This window comes from Bombina bombina, chromosome 12 (assembly GCF_027579735.1).
Source record: "Bombina bombina isolate aBomBom1 chromosome 12, aBomBom1.pri, whole genome shotgun sequence".
Taxonomy (NCBI): Eukaryota; Metazoa; Chordata; class Amphibia; order Anura; family Bombinatoridae; genus Bombina; species Bombina bombina.
Genome location: NC_069510.1, coordinates 61,026,160 through 61,049,696, shown reverse-complemented (window position 1 = coordinate 61,049,696; position 23,537 = coordinate 61,026,160). Strand labels below are relative to the sequence as shown.

Genomic DNA, 23,537 nt, shown 5'->3' with positions numbered 1-23,537 from the left:
AGTGCTAGATGATATTGCTTAGCAGTATATGTGTCCCTGCTACTAAAGACCTCCTATTAGGTTAGCCTTGAACATAAGCTGCCTTGTCTCTCTGCCGCTGCTTGTAATAGTGCAGTTTAGGTATCCTTCAAGTCGCAAAACTTTATGAGGCTTTCTTAGTCAGGCTGTAAACCAGCCAAGTGTAGGAAAGTATATGGCCCTTAGCGGAGATCTAGGGAGTTCTCCCCAGCGTGACTCACCACTCTATATCTGTGTCAGTTGTGCTTTTTATCTCCGGTTCCCGGGAGGTTAGCTGTTCAGCTGTATTGATGCGCCCAATCAACTGACACGTGGCTCATAGCGTGATCCGTGAGGCCTGCTAGGATATCAGGAGCCGCTGCGGCCGTATATATGTCACTGAGTTATTTTCTTCGGATCTCCAGTGTGGGAGCCGCTGTCTGAGCGGTTTGGATGCCCAATGCTGGTGATATATTTAAGGAATTGTCCAGCATTATAAGTGAATCTGGTAGCCACATAGAAGGAGCTCCGGCGTTACGCCACCATCTTGGTTGCTGCCGGCTCCGCTCCCGCAAATGTATTTTTGCTTCTAGTCTTTTGTCAAAGAACCCTTGCTGCCAGTTACAATGGAAATTATTACTTTCATACCTGGGCCAAATAGACTCCTCCCTTGGAAAGGTAAAGAAAAAAAGTCTGTCTTTTGACATCATGTCAGCAGACCAAGACTTGAGCCACAAAGCCCTTCTGGTGAGGACCACCAAAGCAGTATCCCTAGTATCAATGTGAATAATTTTTACAATTGCATCACAAATGAAAGAGTTAGCTACCTTAATCATTTTAAGAAGCAATTGAATCTCTTCCAAAGTGATATCTTAAGAAATAAGGTGTCACACCACACTGACTGCTGGCCTGAAGATAAGATCTGCTTGTTGAAAAGGCTTCCTATGATAGTCCTCAAACTTCCTATCTATAGGATCATTGAATGAATTACTATCTTCTAAAGGAATAGCATTTATTTAAGCAAGAATAGAAATGGCACTGTCCACCTTAGGAATGGATTTCCATACCTCCATGTTTACTCCATTTTTTTGGAGATTGCCTCAGAGATTACTTCAGGAACAGGAAAAAGCTCCAATGTCTTAGAAGGAGCTTTAGATAATAAATCTAGTTGTTTAAGTGGTTTTGATTCAGAATTTTCCGTTTCTTGAACCCCTAAAATCAATAAAACTTCATGCAGCAAAGAGTGTAAAAGTTCCATCATGAAAATAAAGGAAGCACTATCAGATTCTAGGTCCAAAGATGGATCCTGACTATTAGACATTATCTCACACTCTGAGGAGTTATTAGAATATTCTGTCTCAGGCATTAACTGGAAACAGGCATTAACTGGAAAGAGTAAAAAGGAAAAACAAGACTCAGACTTTGTTCTACTGACAGTCGATGCCCATAAGGCTTTCGATAGTATTACCTGGGATCAACTATTTCTCCTGTTAAGTGTAGTCAGTCCACGGGTCATCCATTACTTATGGGATTATAACTCCTCCCTAACAGGAAGTGCAAGAGGATCACCCAAGCAGAGCTGCTATATAGCTCCTCCCCTCTACGTCATATCCAGTCATTCTCTTGCACCTAACTAAAGATAGGACGTGTGAGAGGACTGTGGTGTGTTAAACTTAGTTTTTATTCCTTCAATCAAAAGTTTGTTATTTTAAAACGGCACCGGAGTGTGTTGTTTGTTCTCAGGCAGCATTAGAAGAAGAATCTGCCTGAGTTTTCTATGATCTTAGCGGTCGTAACTAAGATCCACTTGCTATTCTCGGCCATTCTGAGGAGTGAGGTAACTTCAGAACAGGGGATAGCATGCAGGGCACACCTGCAAAGAGGTATGTGGAGTAAATTATTTTCTAAGGAATGGAATTGACTGAGAAAATACTGCTAATACTGATGTAATGTAAGTACAGCCTTAAATGCAGTAGTAGCGACTGGTATCAGGCTGATAAGTATGTATGTATACTCTGAGGTATTTCTGGGGAATGGAATTTCACTTAGAAAATACTGTCAATATTAAAGTAATATTTGAGCCCTCACTGCAGTGATAGCGATTTGCAGCAGGCTTATTAATAACACTTCACAATTTTCAATTATAAAACGTTTACTGGCATGTTAATCGTTTTTTCTGAGGTACTTGGTGATAAAACTTATTGGGCATAATTTTTACCACATGGCTGTCGTTTTTCTGTTTAAAAACAGTTTACTGAGCTTCCCCACTGTTGTAATAGGAGTGGGAGGGGCCTTTTTTAGCGCTTTATTGCGCAGTAAAAATTCAGTCACAGTTTTCCTTCCATGATCCAGGACGTTTCTGCAGAGCCCAGGGGTCTCCAAAACTAGTTTTTGAGGGAGGTAATCAGTCACAGCAGACCTGTGACAGTGTGTTTGACTGTGATATAAACGTTTATTTTTTTCAACTGTTATCCGTTTTGGGTATTAAGGGGTTAATCATCCTTTTGCTGTGGGTGCAATCCGTTGCTAAATTTATATATTTTCTGTAAAAATTTGGTTGTTTCTAACTAATTGGTTTATTGTTAATTCAACTGTATCACAATTTATGTTTTCTTAAAGGCGCAGTAGCGTTTTTTATTGAGCTTGTAAATTTATTAAAAGTTTTTATTTTTTTCCAAGCTTGCTAGTGTTATTGCTAGTCTGTTTAAACATGTCTGACACAGATGAATCTGTTTGTTCATTATGTTCAAAGGCCAATGTGGAGCCCAATAGAAATTTGTGCACTCAGTGTATAGATGTCACTTTGAATAAAAGTCAAACTTTACATGCTAAGAAATTATCACCAGACAATGAGGGGGAAGTTATGCCGACTAACTCTCCTCACGTGTCAGTACCTTCGCCTCCCGCTCAGGAGGTGCGTGATATTGTGGCGCCAAGTACATCAGGGCGGCCCATACAAATCACTTTGCAAGACATGGCTAATGTTATGACTGAAGTATTATCTAAATTACCAGAATTAAGAGGTAAACGCGATTACTCTGGGGTTAGAACAGAGCGCGCTGATAATAGTAGAGCCATGTCTGATACTGCGTCACAATTTGCAGAACATGAGGACGGAGAGCTTCATTCTGTGGGTGACGGGTCTGATCCAAGTAAACTGGATTCAGAGATTTCAAATTTTAAATTTCAGCTTGAGAACCTTCGGGTATTACTAGGGGAGGTATTAGCAGCTCTGAATGATTGTAACACGGTTGCAATCCCAGAGAAAGTATGTAGGCTGGATAGATATTTTGCGGTACCGACGTGTACTGATGTTTTTCCTATACCTAAAAGGCTTACAGAAATTGTTAGCAAGGAGTGGGATAGACCCGGTGTGCCATTTTCACCCCCTCCTATATTTAGAAAAATGTTTCCAATAGATGCCACTACACGGGACCTATGGCAGACGGTCCCTAAGGTGGAGGGAGCAGTTTCTACTCTGGCTAAGCGCACCACTATCCCGGTGGAGGATAGCTGTGCTTTTTCAGATCCAATGGATAAAAAGTTAGAGGGTTACCTTAAGAAAATGTTTGTTCAACAAGGTTTTATATTACAACCCCTTGCTTGCATCGCGCCTGTCACTGCTGCGGCGGCATTCTGGTTTGAGTCTCTGGAGGAGACCCTTAACACAGCTCCATTGGATGAGATTATAAACAAGCTTAAAGCCCTTAAGCTAGCTAATTCATTTATTGCTGATGCCGTAGTACACTTAACTAAACTTACGGCTAAGAACTCCGGATTCGCCATTCAAGCGCGCAGAGCGCTGTGGCTTAAATCCTGGCCAGCTGATGTGACTTCTAAATCTAAACTGCTTAATATTCCTTTCAAAGGGCAGACCTTATTCGGGCCCGGCTTGAAAGAAATTATCGCTGACATTACTGGAGGTAAGGGCCATGCTCTGCCTCAAGACAGGGCCAAACCAAAGGCTAAACAGTCTAATTTTCGTGCCTTTCGTAACTTCAAGGCAGGAGCAGCATCAACTTCCTCTGCTCCAAGACAGGAAGGAACTGTTGCTCGCTTCAGACAGGGTTGGAAAGCTAACCCGTCCTGGAACAAGGGCAAGCAGGCCAGAAAACCTGCTGCTGCCCCTAAGACAGCATGAAGTGAGGGCCCCCTATCCGGAAACGGATCTAGTGGGGGGCAGACTTTCTCTCTTTGCCCAGGCTTGGGCAAGAGATGTCCAGGATCCCTGGGCGTTGCAAATCATATCTCAGGGATATCTTCTGGACTTCAAAGCTTCTCCTCCACAAGGGAGATTTCATCTTTCAAGGTTGTCAACAAACCAAATAAAGAAAGAGGCGTTTCTACGCTGTGTACAAGACCTCTTACTAATGGGGGTGGTCCAACCAGTTCCGCGGTCGGAACACGGACAAGGATTCTATTCAAATCTGTTTGTGGTTCCCAAAAAAGAGGGAACCTTCAGACCAATCTTGGACTTAAAGATCCTAAACAAATTCTTAAGAGTTCCATCGTTCAAAATGGAAACTATTCGAACCATCCTACCTATGATCCAAGAGGGTCAGTACATGACCACAGTGGATTTAAAGGATGCTTACCTTCACATACCGATTCACAAGGATCATTACCGGTATCTAAGATTTGCCTTCCTAGACAGGCATTACCAGTTTGTAGCTCTTCCCTTCGGGTTAGCTACGGCTCCAAGAATCTTTACAAAGGTTCTGGGCTCTCTTCTGGCGGTACTAAGACCGCGAGGCATAGCGGTGGCTCCGTACCTAGACGACATTCTGATACAAGCGTCAAGTTTCCAAACTGCCAAGTCTCATACAGAGATAGTTCTGGCATTTCTAAGGTCGCATGGGTGGAAGGTGAACATAGAAAAAAGTTCTCTATTGCCACTTACAAGAGTTCCCTTTCTAGGGACTCTTATAGATTCTGTAGAAATGAAAATCTACCTGACGGAGGCCAGGTTATCAAAACTTCTAAATGCTTGCCGTGTCCTTCATTCCATTCAACGCCCGTCAGTGGCTCAATGCATGGAGGTAATCGGCTTAATGGTAGCGGCAATGGACATAGTGCCATTTGCACGCCTGCATCTCAGACCGCTGCAATTATGCATGCTAGGTCAGTGGAATGGGGATTACTCAGATTTGTCCCCTCTGCTAAATCTGGATCAAGAGACCAGAGAGTCTCTTCTATGGTGGCTTTTTCGGCCACATCTGTCCAAGGGGATGCCCTTCCGCAGGCCAGATTGGACGATTGTAACAACAGACGCCAGCCTTCTAGGTTGGGGCGCAGTCTGGAATTCCCTGAAGGCTCAGGGTTCATGGACTCAGGAGGAGAAACTCCTTCCAATAAACATTCTGGAATTAAGAGCAATTTTCAATGCTCTTATGGCTTGGCCTCAGTTAGCAACTCTGAGGAACGCCAAGCTTCCTTGTTACGGATCCAGGTCCAGGGACCCGGGAGCGGTGCTGATAGATGCTCTGACAGCACATTGGGTCTTCAACATGGCTTATGTGTTTCCACCATTCCCGATGCTTCTTCGATTGATTGCCAGGATCAAACAGGAGAGAGCATCGGTGATTCTAATAGCACCTGCGTGGCCACGCAGGACCTTGTATGCAGATCTAGTGGACATGTCGTCCTGTCCACCATGGTCTCTGTCTCTGAGACAGGACCTTCTGATTCAGGGTCCTTTCAACCATCCAAATCTAGTTTCTCTGAGGCTGACTGCATGGAAATTGAACGCTTGATTCTATCAAAGCGTGGATTCTCAGAGTCGGTTATTGATACCTTAATACAGGCTAGGAAACCTGTTACCAGGAAAATTTACCATAAAATATGGCGTAAATATTTGTATTGGTGCGAATCCAAGAGTTACTCATGGAGTAAAGTTAGGATTCCTAGGATATTGTCTTTTCTACAGGAAGGTTTAGAAAAGGGTTTATCTGCTAGTTCGTTAAAGGGACAGATCTCAGCTCTGTCTATCCTTCTGCATAAACGTCTGGCAGAAGTTCCAGACGTTCAGGCTTTTTGTCAGGCTTTGGCTAGGATTAAGCCTGTGTTTAAAACTGTTGTTCCACCGTGGAGCTTAAACTTAGTTCTTAACGTTCTGCAAGGTGTTCCGTTTGAACCCCTTCATTCCATCGATATCAAGCTGTTATCTTGGAAAGTTCTGTTTTTGATGGCTATTTCCTCGGCTCGAAGAGTCTCTGAGTTATCGGCCTTACATTGTGATTCTCCTTATCTGATTTTTCATTCAGACAAGGTAGTTCTGCGTACTAAACCTGGGTTCTTACCTAAGGTAGTCTCTAACAAAAATATCAATCAAGAGATTGTTGTTCCATCATTGTGCCCTAACCCTTCTTCAAAGAAGGAACGACTTTTGCACAATCTGGACGTCGTCCGTGCCCTGAAATTTTATTTACAGGCAACTAAAGAATTTCCTCACACTTCTTCCCTGTTTGTCGTTTACTCTGGACAGAGGAGAGGTCAAAAAGCTTCGGCTACCTCTCTCTCTTTTTGGCTTTGTAGCATAATATGTTTAGCCTATGAGACTGCTGGACAGCAGCCTCCTGAAAGGATTATAGCTCATTCTACTAGAGCTGTGGCTTCCACTTGGGCCTTTAAGAATGAGGCCTCTGTTGAACAGATTTGCAAGGCTGCAACTTGGTCTTCACTTCACACTTTTTCAAAATTTTACAAATTTGACACTTTTGCTTCTTCGGAGGCTGTTTTTGGGAGAAAGGTTCTGCAGGCAGTGGTTCCTTCTGTATAAAGATCCTGCCTTGTCCCTCCCGTCATCAGTGTACTTTTAGCTTTGGTATTGGTATCCCATAAGTAATGGATGACCCGTGGACTGACTACACTTAACAGGAGAAAACATAATTTATGCTTACCTGATAAATTCCTTTCTCCTGTAGTGTAGTCAGTCCACGGCCCGCCCTGTTTTTACGGCAGGTCTAAATTTTAATTAAACTCCAGTCACCACTGCACCCTATAGTTTCTCCTTTCTCATATGGTTTCGGTCGAATGACTGGATATGACGTAGAGGGGAGGAGCTATATAGCAGCTCTGCTTGGGTGATCCTCTTGCACTTCCTGTTAGGGAGGAGTTATAATCCCATAAGTAATGGATGACCCGTGGACTGACTACACTACAGGAGAAAGGAATTTATCAGGTAAGCATAAATTATGTTTTTCAGCATTGAACAGTTTTGGGATAATGGGAAATTTTTCAAACTTTATCAAATCAGGACCCTATTTCCTACATATTAGTTAACGGACTGAGTTCCCCAGGGGTTACACTCCAGAAAGGAACAAGACAAGGGTGTCCATTGTCACCATTACTTTTTAATATTTCATTAGAACCCCTGGCAATTAGATGTAGGAACAGACTAGGGGGCCCATTTATCAAAGGGCTTGCGGACCTGATCCGACACTGCGGATCAGGTCCGCAAGACCTCGCTAAATGCGGAGAGCAATACGCTCTCCACATTTAACATTGCACCAGCAGCTCACAAGAGCTGCTGGTGCAACGCCGCCCCCTGCTGACTCGCGGCCAATCGGCCGCCAGCAGGGAGCTGTCAATCAACCCGATCGTATTCGATCGGGTTGATTTCCGGTGATTCCTGTCCGCCTGCTCAGAGCAGGCGGACAGGGTTATGGAGCAGTGGTCTTTAGACCGCTGCTTCATAACTTGTGTTTCTGGCGAGTCTGAAGACTCGCCAGAAACACGGCCCTTCAAGCTCCGTACGGAGCTTGATAAATGGGCCTGCTAGAGACTTATCAGGTGATAAAAGATATGTACTGTCCCTATATGCGGACGACATCCTCTTCTATATTTGTAATTCCAGAGTAAACATACCACACATAACCAGCATAATTGATGAATTTAGTAAATTCTCAGGATACAAAATTAACTTAAAGAAATACGAGATTATGTGGATTATTAAAAAAAGAAATAGCTTGCTCGATAACCCGTTCAAACTTGCAGAAGGGAAGATTAAATATCTAGGGATTATTCTATCAAAGAATTTAGACGACTGGTACAGCTTAAATTATGTACCTATCTGGCTGAAATGTACTGATTCTTTAAAAACCTGGGCTAAACTTCCATTGTCTCTATCAGCAAAAGTATTACTTATTAAAATGATGCTTTTTCCAAAAATTCTATTCCTCATGCAAAATATACCAGTGTTTATCCGAGCTAAAGATATCCAAAAATTTAATTCTGAATGTTCACAGTTTTTTTGGGGTAAGGGGAAACCACGGATAGGACTTAAAAATTTGGCTCATTTGACAATTGATGCCGGATTCGCCTTCCCTAATTTAAAAGTATATAACTTGGTCTGTCTTGCAAAAATAGCGCTAGACTCGATATCGGGGGTAGAATATGTAACTAATTACCAAAATGCTTGAAAGCTTTACTACACTATCCAGTTTCGAGATCAATGAAAAAAGCTAAGTATAAGTACACAATTCAAAACATAACTTTGGCATGGAAAAAAATATGCCAAATGCTGCAAGTAAACTTTAAAATATCACAGTATTTACCTATAAGGGGGAATCCCGACTTTATAAGTGGAAGTGTATTTAGTGATTGGACTAGGAAAGGAATAGTCTGGATCAGCCAGCTAATTGATTACCAAACAATGACTGTTAAACCTTTTGAACTTCTGGCCAAAGAATTTAAGTTGGAAAAAAGGCAATTCTATGCGTATTTACAGGTACGACATTTTATTGATAGTAATAATCTAACAGCGGAGAGTCCAAATAATTTGAAAGACATAGACACAATTATTAGAATTTATTGTTCAGGGAATCATTCCATTTCCTACATGTACAGAAGTATTATGTCCTTACAGGCTAAAGCCAAAATTAGAATACGCCATGCGAAGTGGTGTGAAGATGTTAGGGAGATTAATTTAGATCTTTTTAGAAAAAGCTTAGTTCTGATTACAGACTACTCCCGAGAGATTTCATTTAGAGAATCCCACATTAAATTACTAAACAGAGCATATCTTACTCCCCGATCGATGTCGAAGTGGAAGAATGTGCAAGCTATTAAATGCACAAGATGTAATGCCCTGGACACCGATTTGATACATGCCTTTTTTTCTTGTCCTAAAATATACAATTTTTGGTGTAAGGTAGAATATTGGCTGAACAAATTTATACCGAATTAAATAAAGTTAAGCCTAGAACTAATAATATTTCTTGCACAACAGACAGAGATCCGCAATAAACAACTAATTAACACAGCTATCTTGGTGGCGAGACAACTAATTCTTAGAAATTGGAAAGCAAAGAACGCACCTAGTATAGCTATATTCGCAAAGGAAATGTTACTTCAAATGACACTAGATTTTAAATACCACTTGATCTTTCTGGAGAGTAAAATAAATTCACTGTTGATAAAATGGGAGAAGGTTCTATTATCCCATTCATGTGATATACAAAAACAAATAATCTCACCACTGCAGGATTTGCAGACATTTCAACAGTTAACCTTGTTAAATAAATACCAACATTTGGCAACATGACTATGTATAAAGAGAACCATGGATAATTAGGGAGGAGGGAAGTAGGGGAGATGAGTTGGTTTTAATTAATTATGTTTCTCCGTTTTTTTTTAATGTTTTTTTTTTTTAGATTATTTTTAATTTTTTTTATTTATATATATGTATCTGTATTGATTGTAGATAGAGTCTTATCATAAAGGAAAAAAGACCAAAAGTAAGACATACGATCTGAGGAAGATTATAGACAATTCAGCTACCCCTGTAATATTAAATTTTCTATAAGAAGGGTTTCCTCTGTAGTTGTAGAGTATCAACAGGCTACTTGATTGATTGAGGAGGTAGAGTCTAAGTAGAAAGGCAAAAACACACCTGAATATAGGATGTTGATTTATAAGTTAAGACTTAATCTATATGAAATAGTACCCTGCTACTTCAAAATCAGTGTAAGCACCCTGCGAGGTGAAATGTGAGCCTAAGATGTTGGGCTTAATTTTTTGGTATACCCTGCGAGGTGAAAGGTAAGCCGAATTGTAAGGCAGTTATTTTTGCTTTTGGTAAATAAATACATGTTTAAAAAAAAAGAAGAATATTCTGTCTCAGAGCCCTTAACTGGACACACAGATGTATTGCGTATGTGAGAGGTTCCAGAAAAAAAAAATATGTAGCCTCACAGAAGTATCACATTATGTAAGTAAATGTTTACTTTTGCATGGCGATGCCATGAAAGCCAAATCCTCAAAAATAGTAGTACACAAATATTCTTTAAAGTTAGGGGTAAAATCTAGATGATCTCCCTGGGTTATATCCAAAGGAGAGATGGACACTAGGAAATAATCACAAAGGAGGCACCTGCCTAGAAGAAAATATGGGGGCCAAATGGCCCTTAAGACTGCTGCTCCTTAACTCATCTACCGTCTCTGAGGCAGCAGACAGCAATCGGCTCGATCTGGTTGATTGACACCCCCTGCTAGCAGTCGATTGGCCACGAATCTGCAGGGAGTGGCATTCCACAAGCAGTTTACCAGAACTGCCTGTGCAATGTTAAATGCCGACAGTGTATCTGGCGGACATGATACGCTACAGGAATTGCACAATGGAGCTGGGGGACGCACCACAGAAATATTTTCTAGGGTGCATTTTACATTAGCATACTGGTGATCTCCCCTCCAAAGGTTCTGAATTTAAGGTAGTAGGGGAAGCTGTCCCAGTTTTCTCCATCATACAGATAAGCTGAAGTAAATTTTATCGTAAATAAAAGTCAGCAGAAACTATATTCAGCACACATATACCCAGGTAAAAGTTTTTTTCTAACCTCAATAATAATATAGGTACACATAAATTGCACAAGCAAAATGTTTCCCATAGCAAGCCAAACTTGCTGATGTATGAAAAACCCATCCGGTACTGTCCTAGTAGATAGATTGATAGATAGATAGATAGATAGAAAGATAGATGATAACAATCATTAACCAACTATAGATGGATTCCAAACAAAAATATTTCAACAAGGTGATTAGATGCTTAGGGGCCTATTTAACAAAGGTCTGTCGGACCTGATCCGACAGTGCGGATCAGGTCCGACAGACCTCGCTGAATGCGGAGAGCAATACGCTCTCTGTATTTAGCATTACACCAGCTGCTCTTGTGAGCTGCTGGTGCAATGCCGCCCCCCTGTAGATTTGCGGCCAATTGGCCGCCAGCAGGGGGGTGTCAATCAACCTGATCGTACTCGATCGGGTTGATTTCTGGCGATGTCTGTCCGCCTGCTCAGAGCAGGTGGACAGGTTATGGAGCAGTGTTCTTTAGACCACTGCTTCATAACTGGTGTTTCTGGCGAGCCTGCAGGCTCGCCAGAAACACGGGGCCCTCAAGCTCCATCCGGATCTTGATAAATGGGCCCCTTAGTGTCATGCAAATGACTCTATAGTTGAGTCACTAATGGATGTATCAATTTATCCAACCACTGAAATAATGGTTCCAAAATGGAACCTATGCTGGAACTATTGGTCTGCCTTGTACATTGTTCAAAGAATTGTAAATCTTAGGGAGGTGGTGGGGAAAAAACTTTCGGCTAGATTACGAGTTGTGCGTTAGGGTAAAAAAGCAGCGTTAAGAGGTCCTAACGCTGCTTTTTTACGCCCGCTGGTATTACGAGTCTTGAAGGTTTAGGGTCACTGCACACTTCTTTGGCCTTAACGCAAAACTGGGACTTCCATAGCGCCGGTATTACGAGTTTGTCCTGGGAGGCCAAAAAGTGAGCGGTACACCCTACCCTGTCGAGTCCTAACGCATTTAAAAGTCAGTAGTTAAGAGTTTTATGGTACAACACCGTAGCATAAAACTCATAACTAAAGTGCTAAAAAGTACACTAACACCCATAAATGACCTATTAACCCCTAAACCAAGGCCCTCCCGCATCGCAAACACTATAATAAAAATGTTAACCCCTAATCTGCCGTTCCAGACACCGCCGCCACCTACATTATATTTATGAACCCCTAATCTGCTGCCCCCAACATCGCCAACACTTACATTATATTTATTAACCCCTAATCTGCTGCCCCCAATGTCGCCGCCACTTACCTACACTTATTAACCCCTAATCTGCCGCCCCCAACATCGCCGCCACTATAATAAACATATCAACCCCTAAACGGCCGCGCTCCTGCTTCGCGAACATTAGTTAAATATTATTATTATTAATCCCTAATCTGCCGCCCCCAACGTCACTGCCACTATATTAAAGTTATTAACCCCTAAATCCAAGTCTAACCCTAACACCACCTAACTTAAATATAATTTAAATAAATCTAAATAAAATTACTATCATGAACTACATTATTCCTATTTAAAACTAAATACTTACCTATAAAATAAACCCTAAGATGGCTACAATATAACCAATTAGTACATTGTAGCTATCTTAGGGTTTATTTTTATTTTACAGGCAAGTTTGTATTTTAACTAGGTAGAATAGTTATTAAATAGTTATTAACTATTTAATAACTACCTAGCTAAAATAAAGACAAAAAATATATAAATAAAATAAAACATAACCTAAGTTAAACTAACACCTAACACTACAATATAATTAAATAAATTAACTACATTAATTACAATTACATAAATTAAATTAAATTAGCTAAAGTACGAACCCCCCCCCCCACTAAATTACAGAAAATAATAAACAAATTACAGATATTTAAACTAATTACACCTAATCTAATAGCCATATTAAAATAAAAAAGCCCCCCCCAAAATAAAAAAACCCTACCCTAAACTTAAAATTTTTCTAAGGTTTTATGGACTGATGAAATGAGAGTGAGTTTTGATGGGCCAGATGGATGGGCCCGTGGCTGGATTGGTAAAGGGCAGAGAGCTCCAGTCCGACTCAGACGCCAGCAAGGTGGAGGTGGAGTACTGGTTTGGGCTGGTATCATCAAAGATGAGCTTGTGGGGCCTTTTCGGGTTGAGGATGGAGTCAAGCTCAACTCCCAGTCCTACTGCCAGTTTCTGGAAGACACCTTTTTCAAGCAGTGGTACAGGAAGAAGTCTGCATCCTTCAAGAAAAACATGATTTTCATGCAGGACAATGCTCCATCACACGCGTCCAAGTACTCCACAGCGTGGCTGGCAAGAAAGGGTATAAAAGAAGAAAATCTAATGACATGGCCTCCTTGTTCACCTGATCTGAACCCCATTGAGAACCTGTGGTCCATCATCAAATGTGAGATTTACAAGGAGGGAAAACAGTACACCTCTCTGAACAGTGTCTGGGAGGCTGTGGTTGCTGCTGCACGCAATGTTGATGGTGAACAGATCAAAACACTGACAGAATCCATGGATGGCAGGCTTTTGAGTGTCCTTGCAAAGAAAGGTGGCTATATTGGTCACTGATTTGTTTTTGTTTTGTTTTTGAATGTCAGAAATGTATATTTGTGAATGTTGAGATGTTATATTGGTTTCACTGGTAAAAATAAATAATTGAAATGGGTATATATTTGTTTTTTGTTAAGTTGCCTAATAATTATGCACAGTAATAGTCGCCTGCACACACAGATATCCCCCTAAAATAGCTATAACTAAAAACAAACTAAAAACTACTTCCAAAACTATTAAGCTTTGATATTAATTAGTTTTTTGGGTTCATTGAGAACATGGTTGTTGTTCAATAATAAAATGAATCCTCAAAAATACAACTTGCCTAATAATTCTGCACTCCCTGTATATATATATATTTTGCATACAGAAGAGAGAAGCGCTCTAACAGGAACGAACAACAGCTCATCAGCTAGTTCTCTGGTGATTTACCACCTGGAGCAGCCTCTTTTAGACTAGTGTGCCTTTCACATTGGAAAACTATCCTGAAGCATATCAGTCTGATCCCGCCAGTTAAGGTCAGTCCAGCCCCGAAATACCAGGCAATTCTCCTTTGAACAAGGAACATGACAACCCCAGACGATCGTTTCGGCCTATTGGGCCTCATCGGTGAGGTGCAGCCACATTCCTCTAAGCAAGCACTGGCCAAGGAGTCCATATCTGGTTGCCCCTAACACCCATAGGGAGACTTCCCCTGGGTCATAATTAATTTGCATACAGAAGAGAGAAGTGCTCTTCGTTCCTGTTAGAGCGCTTCTCTCTTCTGTATGCAAATTGATTATGACCCTGGGGAACTCTCCCTATGGGTGATGGGGGCAACCAGATATGGACTCCTTGGCCAGTGCTTGCTTAGAGGGATGTGGCTGCACCTCACCGATGAGGCCCATATAAGGCAGAAACGATCGTCTGGGGTTGTCATGTTCCTTGTTCAAAGGAGAATTGCCTGGTATTTCGGGGCTGGACTGACCTTAACTGGCGGGATCAGACTGATATGCTTCAGGATAGTTTTCCAATGTGAAAGGCACACTGGTCAAAAAGAGGCTGCTCCAGGTGGTAAATCGCCAGAGAACTAGCTGATGAGCTGTTGTTCGTTCCTGTTAGAGCGCTTCTCTCTTCTGTATGCATATATATATATATATGTCCACTTTGTATGACCAAACACCATGGACCACAAGGTGGATCTTTAAAGTTAATAGATTATGGGCTCCATTTAAAAAGTTGCTGGTGGACAAGGTTCCCTGTCCATTTGCATTCCTTGCCAGGGATCCAGCATTCACTGGTGGAAGTTAAGATTACACAAGATCTCTCTTGTGCAATCCAGACCCTCTCCTCTTGCGTGATTGGTTGCAAGATTTGTCAATCATCTTGGTTGGATCAGTGAAATGGTGATTGAACTGGGCCACCTCAGTTGTGATTTAATGTCTGCCGTCTCTTATAATTGCTGATTCTTAATTATCAATTGCAGGCTTAAATAAACAAGGGCTCTAACGCTGAATCTGCAGCTTCATAAATGTCCTATGTGTCTGAAGAATTTTTCAGAACTTTGATCTTATAGTATTGATAGTCTTGTTATGCAGAAAAAGGAGACAAAAGATTAGGGGAGATCCTGTGTGGTTGTGGGTTTTCCCCCCCCAGCATATTATTTACTCATTTGGTTGTGATTCTAAATGTTTGCAATCATCTCTGTGCATATATCTGTGTAACAGCCTATCTTTCTCTCTCAGGAATGTCAAACTGGTCTGAACTTTGCAGATGAAGATGAAGCTGCAACTTTCAAAGCCGTAGTGGAAGAAAAGATACAGAAACGTCAGCAAAAACAAGGTACAGATGCAGGATGGGTAACTATAATTTTCATTTAAAATGGTAAACATGGCAGCACTTAAAGATTTATAGACTATGCCAAGACCACATGTATACATTTCTGCATGCAGGGACCTAGCTCTATTGGCACCAAACTGACTGGTATGTAGCAGCATGCTATGTTAACTTCAATGTACAAACAAAAAAACATTTTAATCTTCTTTACACAGAAAAACGTCAGATTCTGCCCCCACCTCCTCCAGTCTCTGATGGTAAGTCCTTTCATCCACTTACAGGATTTTATGTTATTTCCTTCCCCTCTGCCTAAAATCTCATGCCCATGTTTTCAACAGCAATATGTGTTAAATGGTTAATCTATGTGTTAAATGGTTAATGTTATCCTTTGCATAAGTCAAACAATAGGTCCCCCCCTCCAATGGTATTTGGCACATTCCCCCTTCCCCTATATCTCATGGAATATTACTATTTGTCAGACAGTAAGTTCCTCTTCCACTTTGCTAAATGGTAAGTTTGCCTCCCTGTCAGATGGTAAGTTACATCTCCCCTTGTGCCGGTAGTACGTTACCCCTCGCCATGTCAGATGATCAAATCACTTTTCATATATATGTCAGATAGTAAATTCCTATTATTCCTGGGCCAGATGAAAAGTTGCTGTGGTGATAAGTTGCTTTTCCTTGTGATAATTATTATTATTTTCCTTTTCCCTGTCTCAGATTGTAAAATGATCTCTTCTCTTGTCAGGTGGAATATTTTCCTCCTCCCCCGTTTCAAATGGTAAGTTCCCATTGCATTGTGCCACTTAGTAAGTGATTATGTCCCCCACTATGTGCAATGTCAGGCTCTCTTTTCCTGTGCCAGATTGTAAAATTGTCAAGCCTTTATGTCAAATGGAAAGCATGCCTACATGTTACAGAGTTTGTATTCCCTTCTTCTCGTTAGCCATATGTACATTCATTACTTCCCCCTGTATCAGATGTTAAGTTCCCCTGTTTCTGTGTGAGACAGAGTTGCCTTCCAGCTGGTATTTTTAAGGTTCTGGTCCTATAGAAATAAAGGATATCCTGGTTAGGAAGGATAAACGCGTGTAAAATTACTATTCTTCTGAGAGAACATTACCGATCTCATTTCCAAATACATATCTAATATCCCTACAAAATAAAATGTTTGTATTCCTCTGGAATAATCAACATGCCAGGATTAATAAAAAGATTATGTGCCAATCTCTGGATAACGGAGGCCTTGGAGTTCCAAACCTATTAAAGGAACAGTAAACTTATAAAATAATGTTATATAAAGAGTTTATATCAGGTTTCGCGTAGAACTTAAGGAGGGCAGAGTGGCGCTATAAAACAAGCTAGAAGGAGTTATGAAAGTAGTGGATAATTGAATTATATGTAATCAGTTATGTATATCAATAAATGAAAAATAAAAACAAATGGATCTATCAATAAAAAATGTGTATATAACAAATGTATCACAAGAGATTCCTAAAAATAGAAACAATTTAATAAGCTAACGCCTTGTAAAAAAATAAATCACAAGAAATTCATAAAATTAGAAATAATTTAATATAGTAATCTAATGACTTGTAATAAAAACAGTGTTGTAGCCACAACCGAAAATACCTCATATATTAAATATATAATACAAAATAAATATTGCTAAATGATCTTAGTTTTCTAAAAAATCTATAGTCATATAGTGGCTTATAGAATCGAGACATGGGTAAAAAAAACTTGAAAGTCAAATACTGTCAATATCCAATATGGTCACTAGAACATTCACAAGTCTTATATGTGAAGTATAAGAGAACTCTGTGAACCTCTAGAATAGTGAATAATAGCGGTATAATAAATCCGCAGAGAGTGAATACATTCCAAGGGTTATCCAAATGTCAGTTGTCATATAGTGTATTTCACACACTTACCGGGCCTCTGTATTGGTGTAATTATCCTGTTTGTATGCGTAGCAAATGCGATCTTTGTAAATACTCCCCTTTGTTTAGCTAGCACCGGCAACCTGCAGCGTCCTGCAGCGTGTGTTAAAGTCGTTAGCTGACGGGTGATTCTGTGCTGTGAAGGATAAACCAATCAGAAAACCGGAATTCTCTGTGGCGTGAATTTTGAATGTTGGAAGACCAAAAATGCTCCATTGTGTTGAAATACAGGCTTTAGAAGCCCAAAGTTGTAATTATAAGTTGCAGTAAAAACAACCTTAATTTCTTATTGACAAGTAATCCTTAGACGTGATTCCTTTTAATACGAAAGTCAAAACTTTTACGCGTTTTGGCATTAAACATGCCTTTATCAAGATTACTTGTGGGTAATCGGAACATCCTTTCATACCTATTTCCTTAAAGGTATATTGGCATTTTTTTTAAGGGAACAGCTAGACACGTTGAACATTTATAAGTGTATATAATGTCTATGTGAATAAGCATAACTTTTAGCAATCAGACCTATAGTCCTCATAAAAAAGCTACCACATTCAGTAAGAATTAGATTAGTAGGGCTTATATAATGTGGCTACACAAATCTTAGGTTCTAGAGATCTCAAGTGCTAAGCAAATGACATTTAAGGGAGCCCCAGAAACTATTAAAACCCCCTACATTGCATACACTTTATCTGATACCACTTTTCATCTGGATGTTGCGGGCTATATTCAGTGAGTCAAGGAGCTGCAGTCCCAATAGTTTATTTTGTGAATGAGCATCTGCAAAATTCACACCAGTGCGCCCCTGGCCTGACAGTAGGACCTCAGGGAAACAAGATTGCAGTCTCTGTATGATAAAAGACTGCAGCAATGCGTTTCCACTAGAATCCCCAGTTAAGGATGCGGTTCTGAGCCCTGTGATTTCCTGCATCAGCATAGAGTGGTACGTAGGATGGCTCCCCCTTATATCTGTCCATGACATATGTCGTGTCACAGAGTTCTACAAAGTCCCTGCTCTAGTTCCGTTGAATCGCAACACGGTCTGCACTTGGCCAGGCTCCAAGCTCTCCCCAGGATTCGGTCTCTGTCTCACCGAGGTAGGTAGGGGTTCAATTTGTTGCCTCTTCATCTGGGCGGCTATGTCATTAGTTGAGCTATCTTCAACCATCATGTCTTCTGGTTTCTCATGCCGACCACCATCCGCTGTCGAGCAATTATCAGGCAGCTGAACGGCGTGTGTTGTAGTGAGTACTTCTTCTATTTGTTCTGTGGAGGTGCTTGTAATGTTTTCCGTTTCCCATGTGCTTTGCTGTGGGATAGGAGCAGTGCCGTGGTTCACTCCTGTCGCATGATCTGGATCAAGGCGAAAGCAATTTTCAATAAGCAGGTGAAGGCCTGCAAAGTGATCTTCTAGTATGGTATATATGGATTCTTCATACGTTTGAAGATTTATTGCCATTCTGGGTCCTTACTAAGTGTATGTTGGGCTATAGGAAATGTCAGTGTCAATGCACTGTATACCCGGAGTACAAGGTACCGGGGGGGGGGGGGGGGTGTTGAGTACTTCTCACTGCAGAGTTTGCCTTAGGCCTCAATGCTCCGGATCGGCTAGCTAAGGTAGAGATCCCAAAAATAATATATCTTTAGATTCAGCTTGACTCATAGAGTTAGGGTATCCAAAGTTATTAATGATATGATATTCTAATACACTGATAACAGACAGATTATCAGTGATCTACGCAGAGCAATCAATATTGCTACCATTCAAGATGCTGCCCAGAGACACGCCCCACTATATTCGCATTTTGTAGATAGTCTATTGGTTCATAGTACAAAAATGTGTTCTATCAGCTCATGTATATGCTATAATATACTATATATTACTGATTATTTGGCTATCTCATACCAGGTTTAGTGGTTTCGGCTCAATCGTTACCCACAACTGATAGAGTACTAATGGTATGTCACTTTTGAGATGAACACAATTGACTAAATAGAGAGGAATTAGTTGAAATTGGCTTTTCATTTTTTTAAAATTGGTTCCTGTATTATCAATGTTACACATATATTGCTTCTCACCCACAACGAAAGAACATGCTTAGACCACTATCGACATTTGAATCTTTATGCCATAAAAATTCCCCCTCGAGACATAACCTTTTACTTATATACTCCATATTGCAACAAGTTAGTCCCGGTGTTGTACCATATTATATAGATAGATGGAATGAAAAACTAAATGTAAATATCTCCCATATTGACTCTTCTCAGATCTTCCAGGCTGTAAAAAAATCTTCCATCTCTAGTAAATTTTTAGAATTAAACAACTATCGTACTTAAATTCTACAACGATGGTACTTAACAGCAGCCCGCTGTCAAAAAAATCTATAAGCTTTCACATGATCAATGCTGGAGATGCAATAGCTTAGGGGGACGTATGGCTCAAATTTGGTGGCAATGTCCGTGATTAATTCCAATCTGGACCGAGGTTTCTTCAGAAACATCTAAAACATGCCTATGGCTTTTTAATAAAAGTTCCAAAGAAGTTCTCTCCAATACAGAGAAAATGATTTAACATATCTAGCAATTGTTAGGATCCTTCGGATATTTCGCTATCAAACCAATCCTGGCCAGTAGTCTTGTTATCCCGGCATCAAGTGGAGTGATAATTAAAATCTTTGGCATAGTAGCGATAAGACCCAGGAGAAGGATGACTAGTGCCAGGGGAATAGCAAGGAGCTAAATACCAGGAAGTGAAAGGGGAGGTCAAGACAGAGTCAACAAGCCAGGGGTCAAACCAAACAGTCACAGGAAACAGAATCAGAGTAGAAAAAAGCTTGACCAGGGAAATCCAAGGCCAGAACCAAATCGGGCAACAAAGTGGAATTAGCAGTCAAAAGAATGGTCAAAGATGGTCCAAGTCACAAGCCAGAATACGAGGCACACCCACAAGATAAACTCAATACTAGAGCAATGAGACAGAGAAACTGAATGGTATTTAAAGAAAAAACGGTGCCAACGATAACGTGAGAACGATGCGTCGATTATGACGCAACGTGAGAAAACCAGCATGAGACGTCAAAGATAACACGAGAACAATGCGTTGAGAATGATGCAAGATGCACTGCGTCGACAGAATGGCTGCGTCATAACAATCGCGACTAGGCAACCTGGCGTCAAAACAGCATCATGGCAACCCGGAGTGATAACAGTAATAGTTTAAAAATTCTCATTGCCAGAAAATGGAAACACACATTTACCCCAAAACTTGCTCAATATCTACAAGAATGTAGCTACATGATACAACTAGAGAAATACTATTTTTTGTACTCTCGCAGTATTAACTTATGTATCCAGATAAAAGCTACATGGGAGGAGTATTTGACAAATAAATTTAAAACAATTTCTGTATGATCCATTCTATGACACTTTACGAAGAGTTATCTGTATCAATGTTATTATTTGATGATGATTTAAAGGACTACAGCCAATTAATGTGAACACTTATCCCTATCTCAACATGATTATTATATCCTCCAACTGCTAGTGGGTGCCAAAGATACTGTTTTGGGTGGTTATGCTTGAGATTCTTAGTACAATAGATTAAATAGTCAAGTTAAACACTTCATTCTTATATTCTTCTTTTATATATTGTAATCTTTCAGTTGAATGCATTTGTATCCCTAGACGAAGTGTTTAGTATGTAATGTACTATGTTGCATACCTGTTTTCTTTAAGATTAAAATTAATAAAAATGGGGGGGCGGAGCCAGCTATGAAGCAAAGCAGACGCAGATGTCGAGAGCTCCTGCTTATAACTTCTTAAAAACATATCATAGGGCTCTAAAATTTAAATTTAAGTTTTGAGTAATTTCACTTGACTTATATCTCACAGTTCATATGAGAGCATTATCTATACGCTGACATGCTGTTTCTGAGTGGGTAAAGTGGAGCAGGTCCACTGAGTACCGGATCATATACAGGCCGCAGACTAGCCGCTTATTGTGTATCAAGAGGGGAACATATCCTGCAAAGCAGGGGGGACAGCGTAGCCTATATGACCCATCTACTTATTTTATCTACAGAATCGGCCCGTTGTGGAGGCGAGGGATCGTCACTACAGCAATGAGGCTATAGACGCCACGATCCCCTAGAGAGTGAAAGGCCCGCCATTTTAACAGTTATTACTGGTACAGGTCAATGCTATAATCCGTCAGCACCTATAACCTGATCTCTCCCCTTGATACCTATCTATTTGGGGTACATAAGTTGCCTGACTACTAGGGATGATGGCCTCACAAATCTTGGCTGCACTCGCTGAATTAGAGTGCCGCATGGATACGCAGTTTGCCTCACTTGCGCTATGCCTTGCTACCGACAGGGAGAATTCACCAGATGCTCCTGGGGACGGTTTTGTTGTGACTACTGGCTTGCAAATAGAAGACTGTCACCCGCAACTCTTCGCTCCTTACGAGAACACAGACGAAGCCAGTGGCACTCCACCTCCCCTCTTTGTGAGGCCCATTACTGTGCACTCTCGGACCACATCCCTCCAGACCCCTGAGACCACCCCAGACCTAGCTCTGTGTAGTGCAACTCTGTACTCTACCACGGACCTGCAGCAGCCAATGGTAATAGAGCGAGAGAAAAGTGGACAGGCTACTAATCACACAGGGAGCACTTTCACATTCCATTTCTGTAAGGTGAGTGATGGGGCAAATTCATGGGGAACCACAGAGAACCTGAAGATTTTTTCACACGCACACCCCGCCATGTTAGTATCACAGACTGTGTTCACCAGCGCTCCCCATGCCTCCCTCCTTGCGCCTCTATCTTGGAGGTTGAACTGGATGCCTCGACCACCGGATCACACAGAAATCTTACACAAAAGTGGCTCCATATATTGCCCTGGCTTGCGGCAGGGCCCTTTTGATCCGGGCGGTCAGTTTTCAATAATCATCTGACCGGGTTGAACATCTGTACCATAGATGGTTTACTGGATATTATACAGAAGAATATGTACACGGTACTACTCCAATACCCCAATAGTTCCATTATCATTTATAAGTCATAAGACATTAGGCCTGATGCTTCTTCTCATTGTATTTCACTTGTGGCCAGTTTAACACTACAACGTTCTCAAGCTATGTTCTGGTACATCCAGCTTTAGAGAAACTCTACTTCATACCTTTACGACTGACTGCAACTACAAGCCTACTCCTGGGGACTATGTGCACACGTTCTCTTAGGCAAACAGGCATTGATCATACCTTTTGAGTCTGATCCTAGAATATACATGCACATCTCTGGATAACTGAACTCTAGTCCTGTTGAACTGTATTTACTTATCTAAGTCATGTCAGTCCGAAGTTTCTTTGTTACTGTATTTAATACTTGGTTTAATGCTCTTTATAGATAATGTTAGTAGTATACTGTTTTATAATAGAAGCTCTATTTATCAAGCTTCCCTGGGGCAGGCACATAAGTTTTAATACTTTCTTAAGCCCGTCACTGTTCATATATAGTTTTAGTGTCAAATGTTACTTAATTAGACATATGGTTGAGGCTGTTTTATAACTTTGTGACGCTTAGATATCATTACTAGCTTCCATGCAGTATCTACGTCATATAACTGAGAACCTAGTACTCCCCTTTTTTTTTTTTATCATTTATCTTGTTATGCATAACGTTGCAACTGGAGTACAAATACTTTTTGTTCCTGATGCTATGTGATGTGGATACTTTACATAGTGTCATGATATTGCTATTTTATGCTTTGTCTTAACCCTAAGGCCACAGGCTATGACACATTATTATAAACCACCTGTATCTTGCCCAAAACGATATACATCTTATGTTAGTGCTATACGACACCCCCACTAGCTCCTATATTAAAATATAGGATTGTATTTAACCTACCCACAGGGATATAAGAGTCATATTGGGTGCATATACAATCTCTTCTCCTAACCAACCCACGTAGGGAACTTATCCTTTGTGTTCAGAATTTAGATCACGCCGAAGTTGACTTGAGCTAGCGGATATTAACTAATTGGTCCTCATTGCTACAAATAACATCTCACTTCATGACCTAATCTTACCCTACCTCATAAGCCCATCAAGCTCCTACATGCTCTGCATATTATATCAACCATCAGTCTACTGATTCTTCCTATTAGAATATGCTCATTCTAGTTTCATAACCGTCTCTCCCTGAGTTAGAAGACTTAGCTAGTACCGCCTGCATCCACCCCTATGCACAGCCACAATGGTTCAGCTAGACTACTCCCCTGACAGCATACTAATGACTTACTCTAGTATACACACCAGGGAGCCAAAACTTATCTCCCCCAACTTTTTGGGCATATACTATACTTAAGTTCTT

At 40.7% G+C, this 23,537-nt stretch overlaps 1 protein-coding gene across 2 annotated transcripts in view; it reads left to right on the top strand.

The window, feature by feature from the left end:
- The window catches only part of WAS (WASP actin nucleation promoting factor), a 267,895-nt gene that overhangs the window by 96,960 nt on the left and 147,398 nt on the right, over positions 1-23,537 (top strand). For both annotated transcript variants that reach the window (XM_053696153.1, XM_053696154.1), the window contains 3 exons: positions 15,124-15,220; positions 15,430-15,471; positions 15,962-15,994. In XM_053696153.1, the coding sequence (XP_053552128.1) occupies positions 15,124-15,220; positions 15,430-15,471; positions 15,962-15,994 (172 nt within the window). The remainder of the gene's footprint in view (positions 1-15,123; positions 15,221-15,429; positions 15,472-15,961; positions 15,995-23,537) is intronic.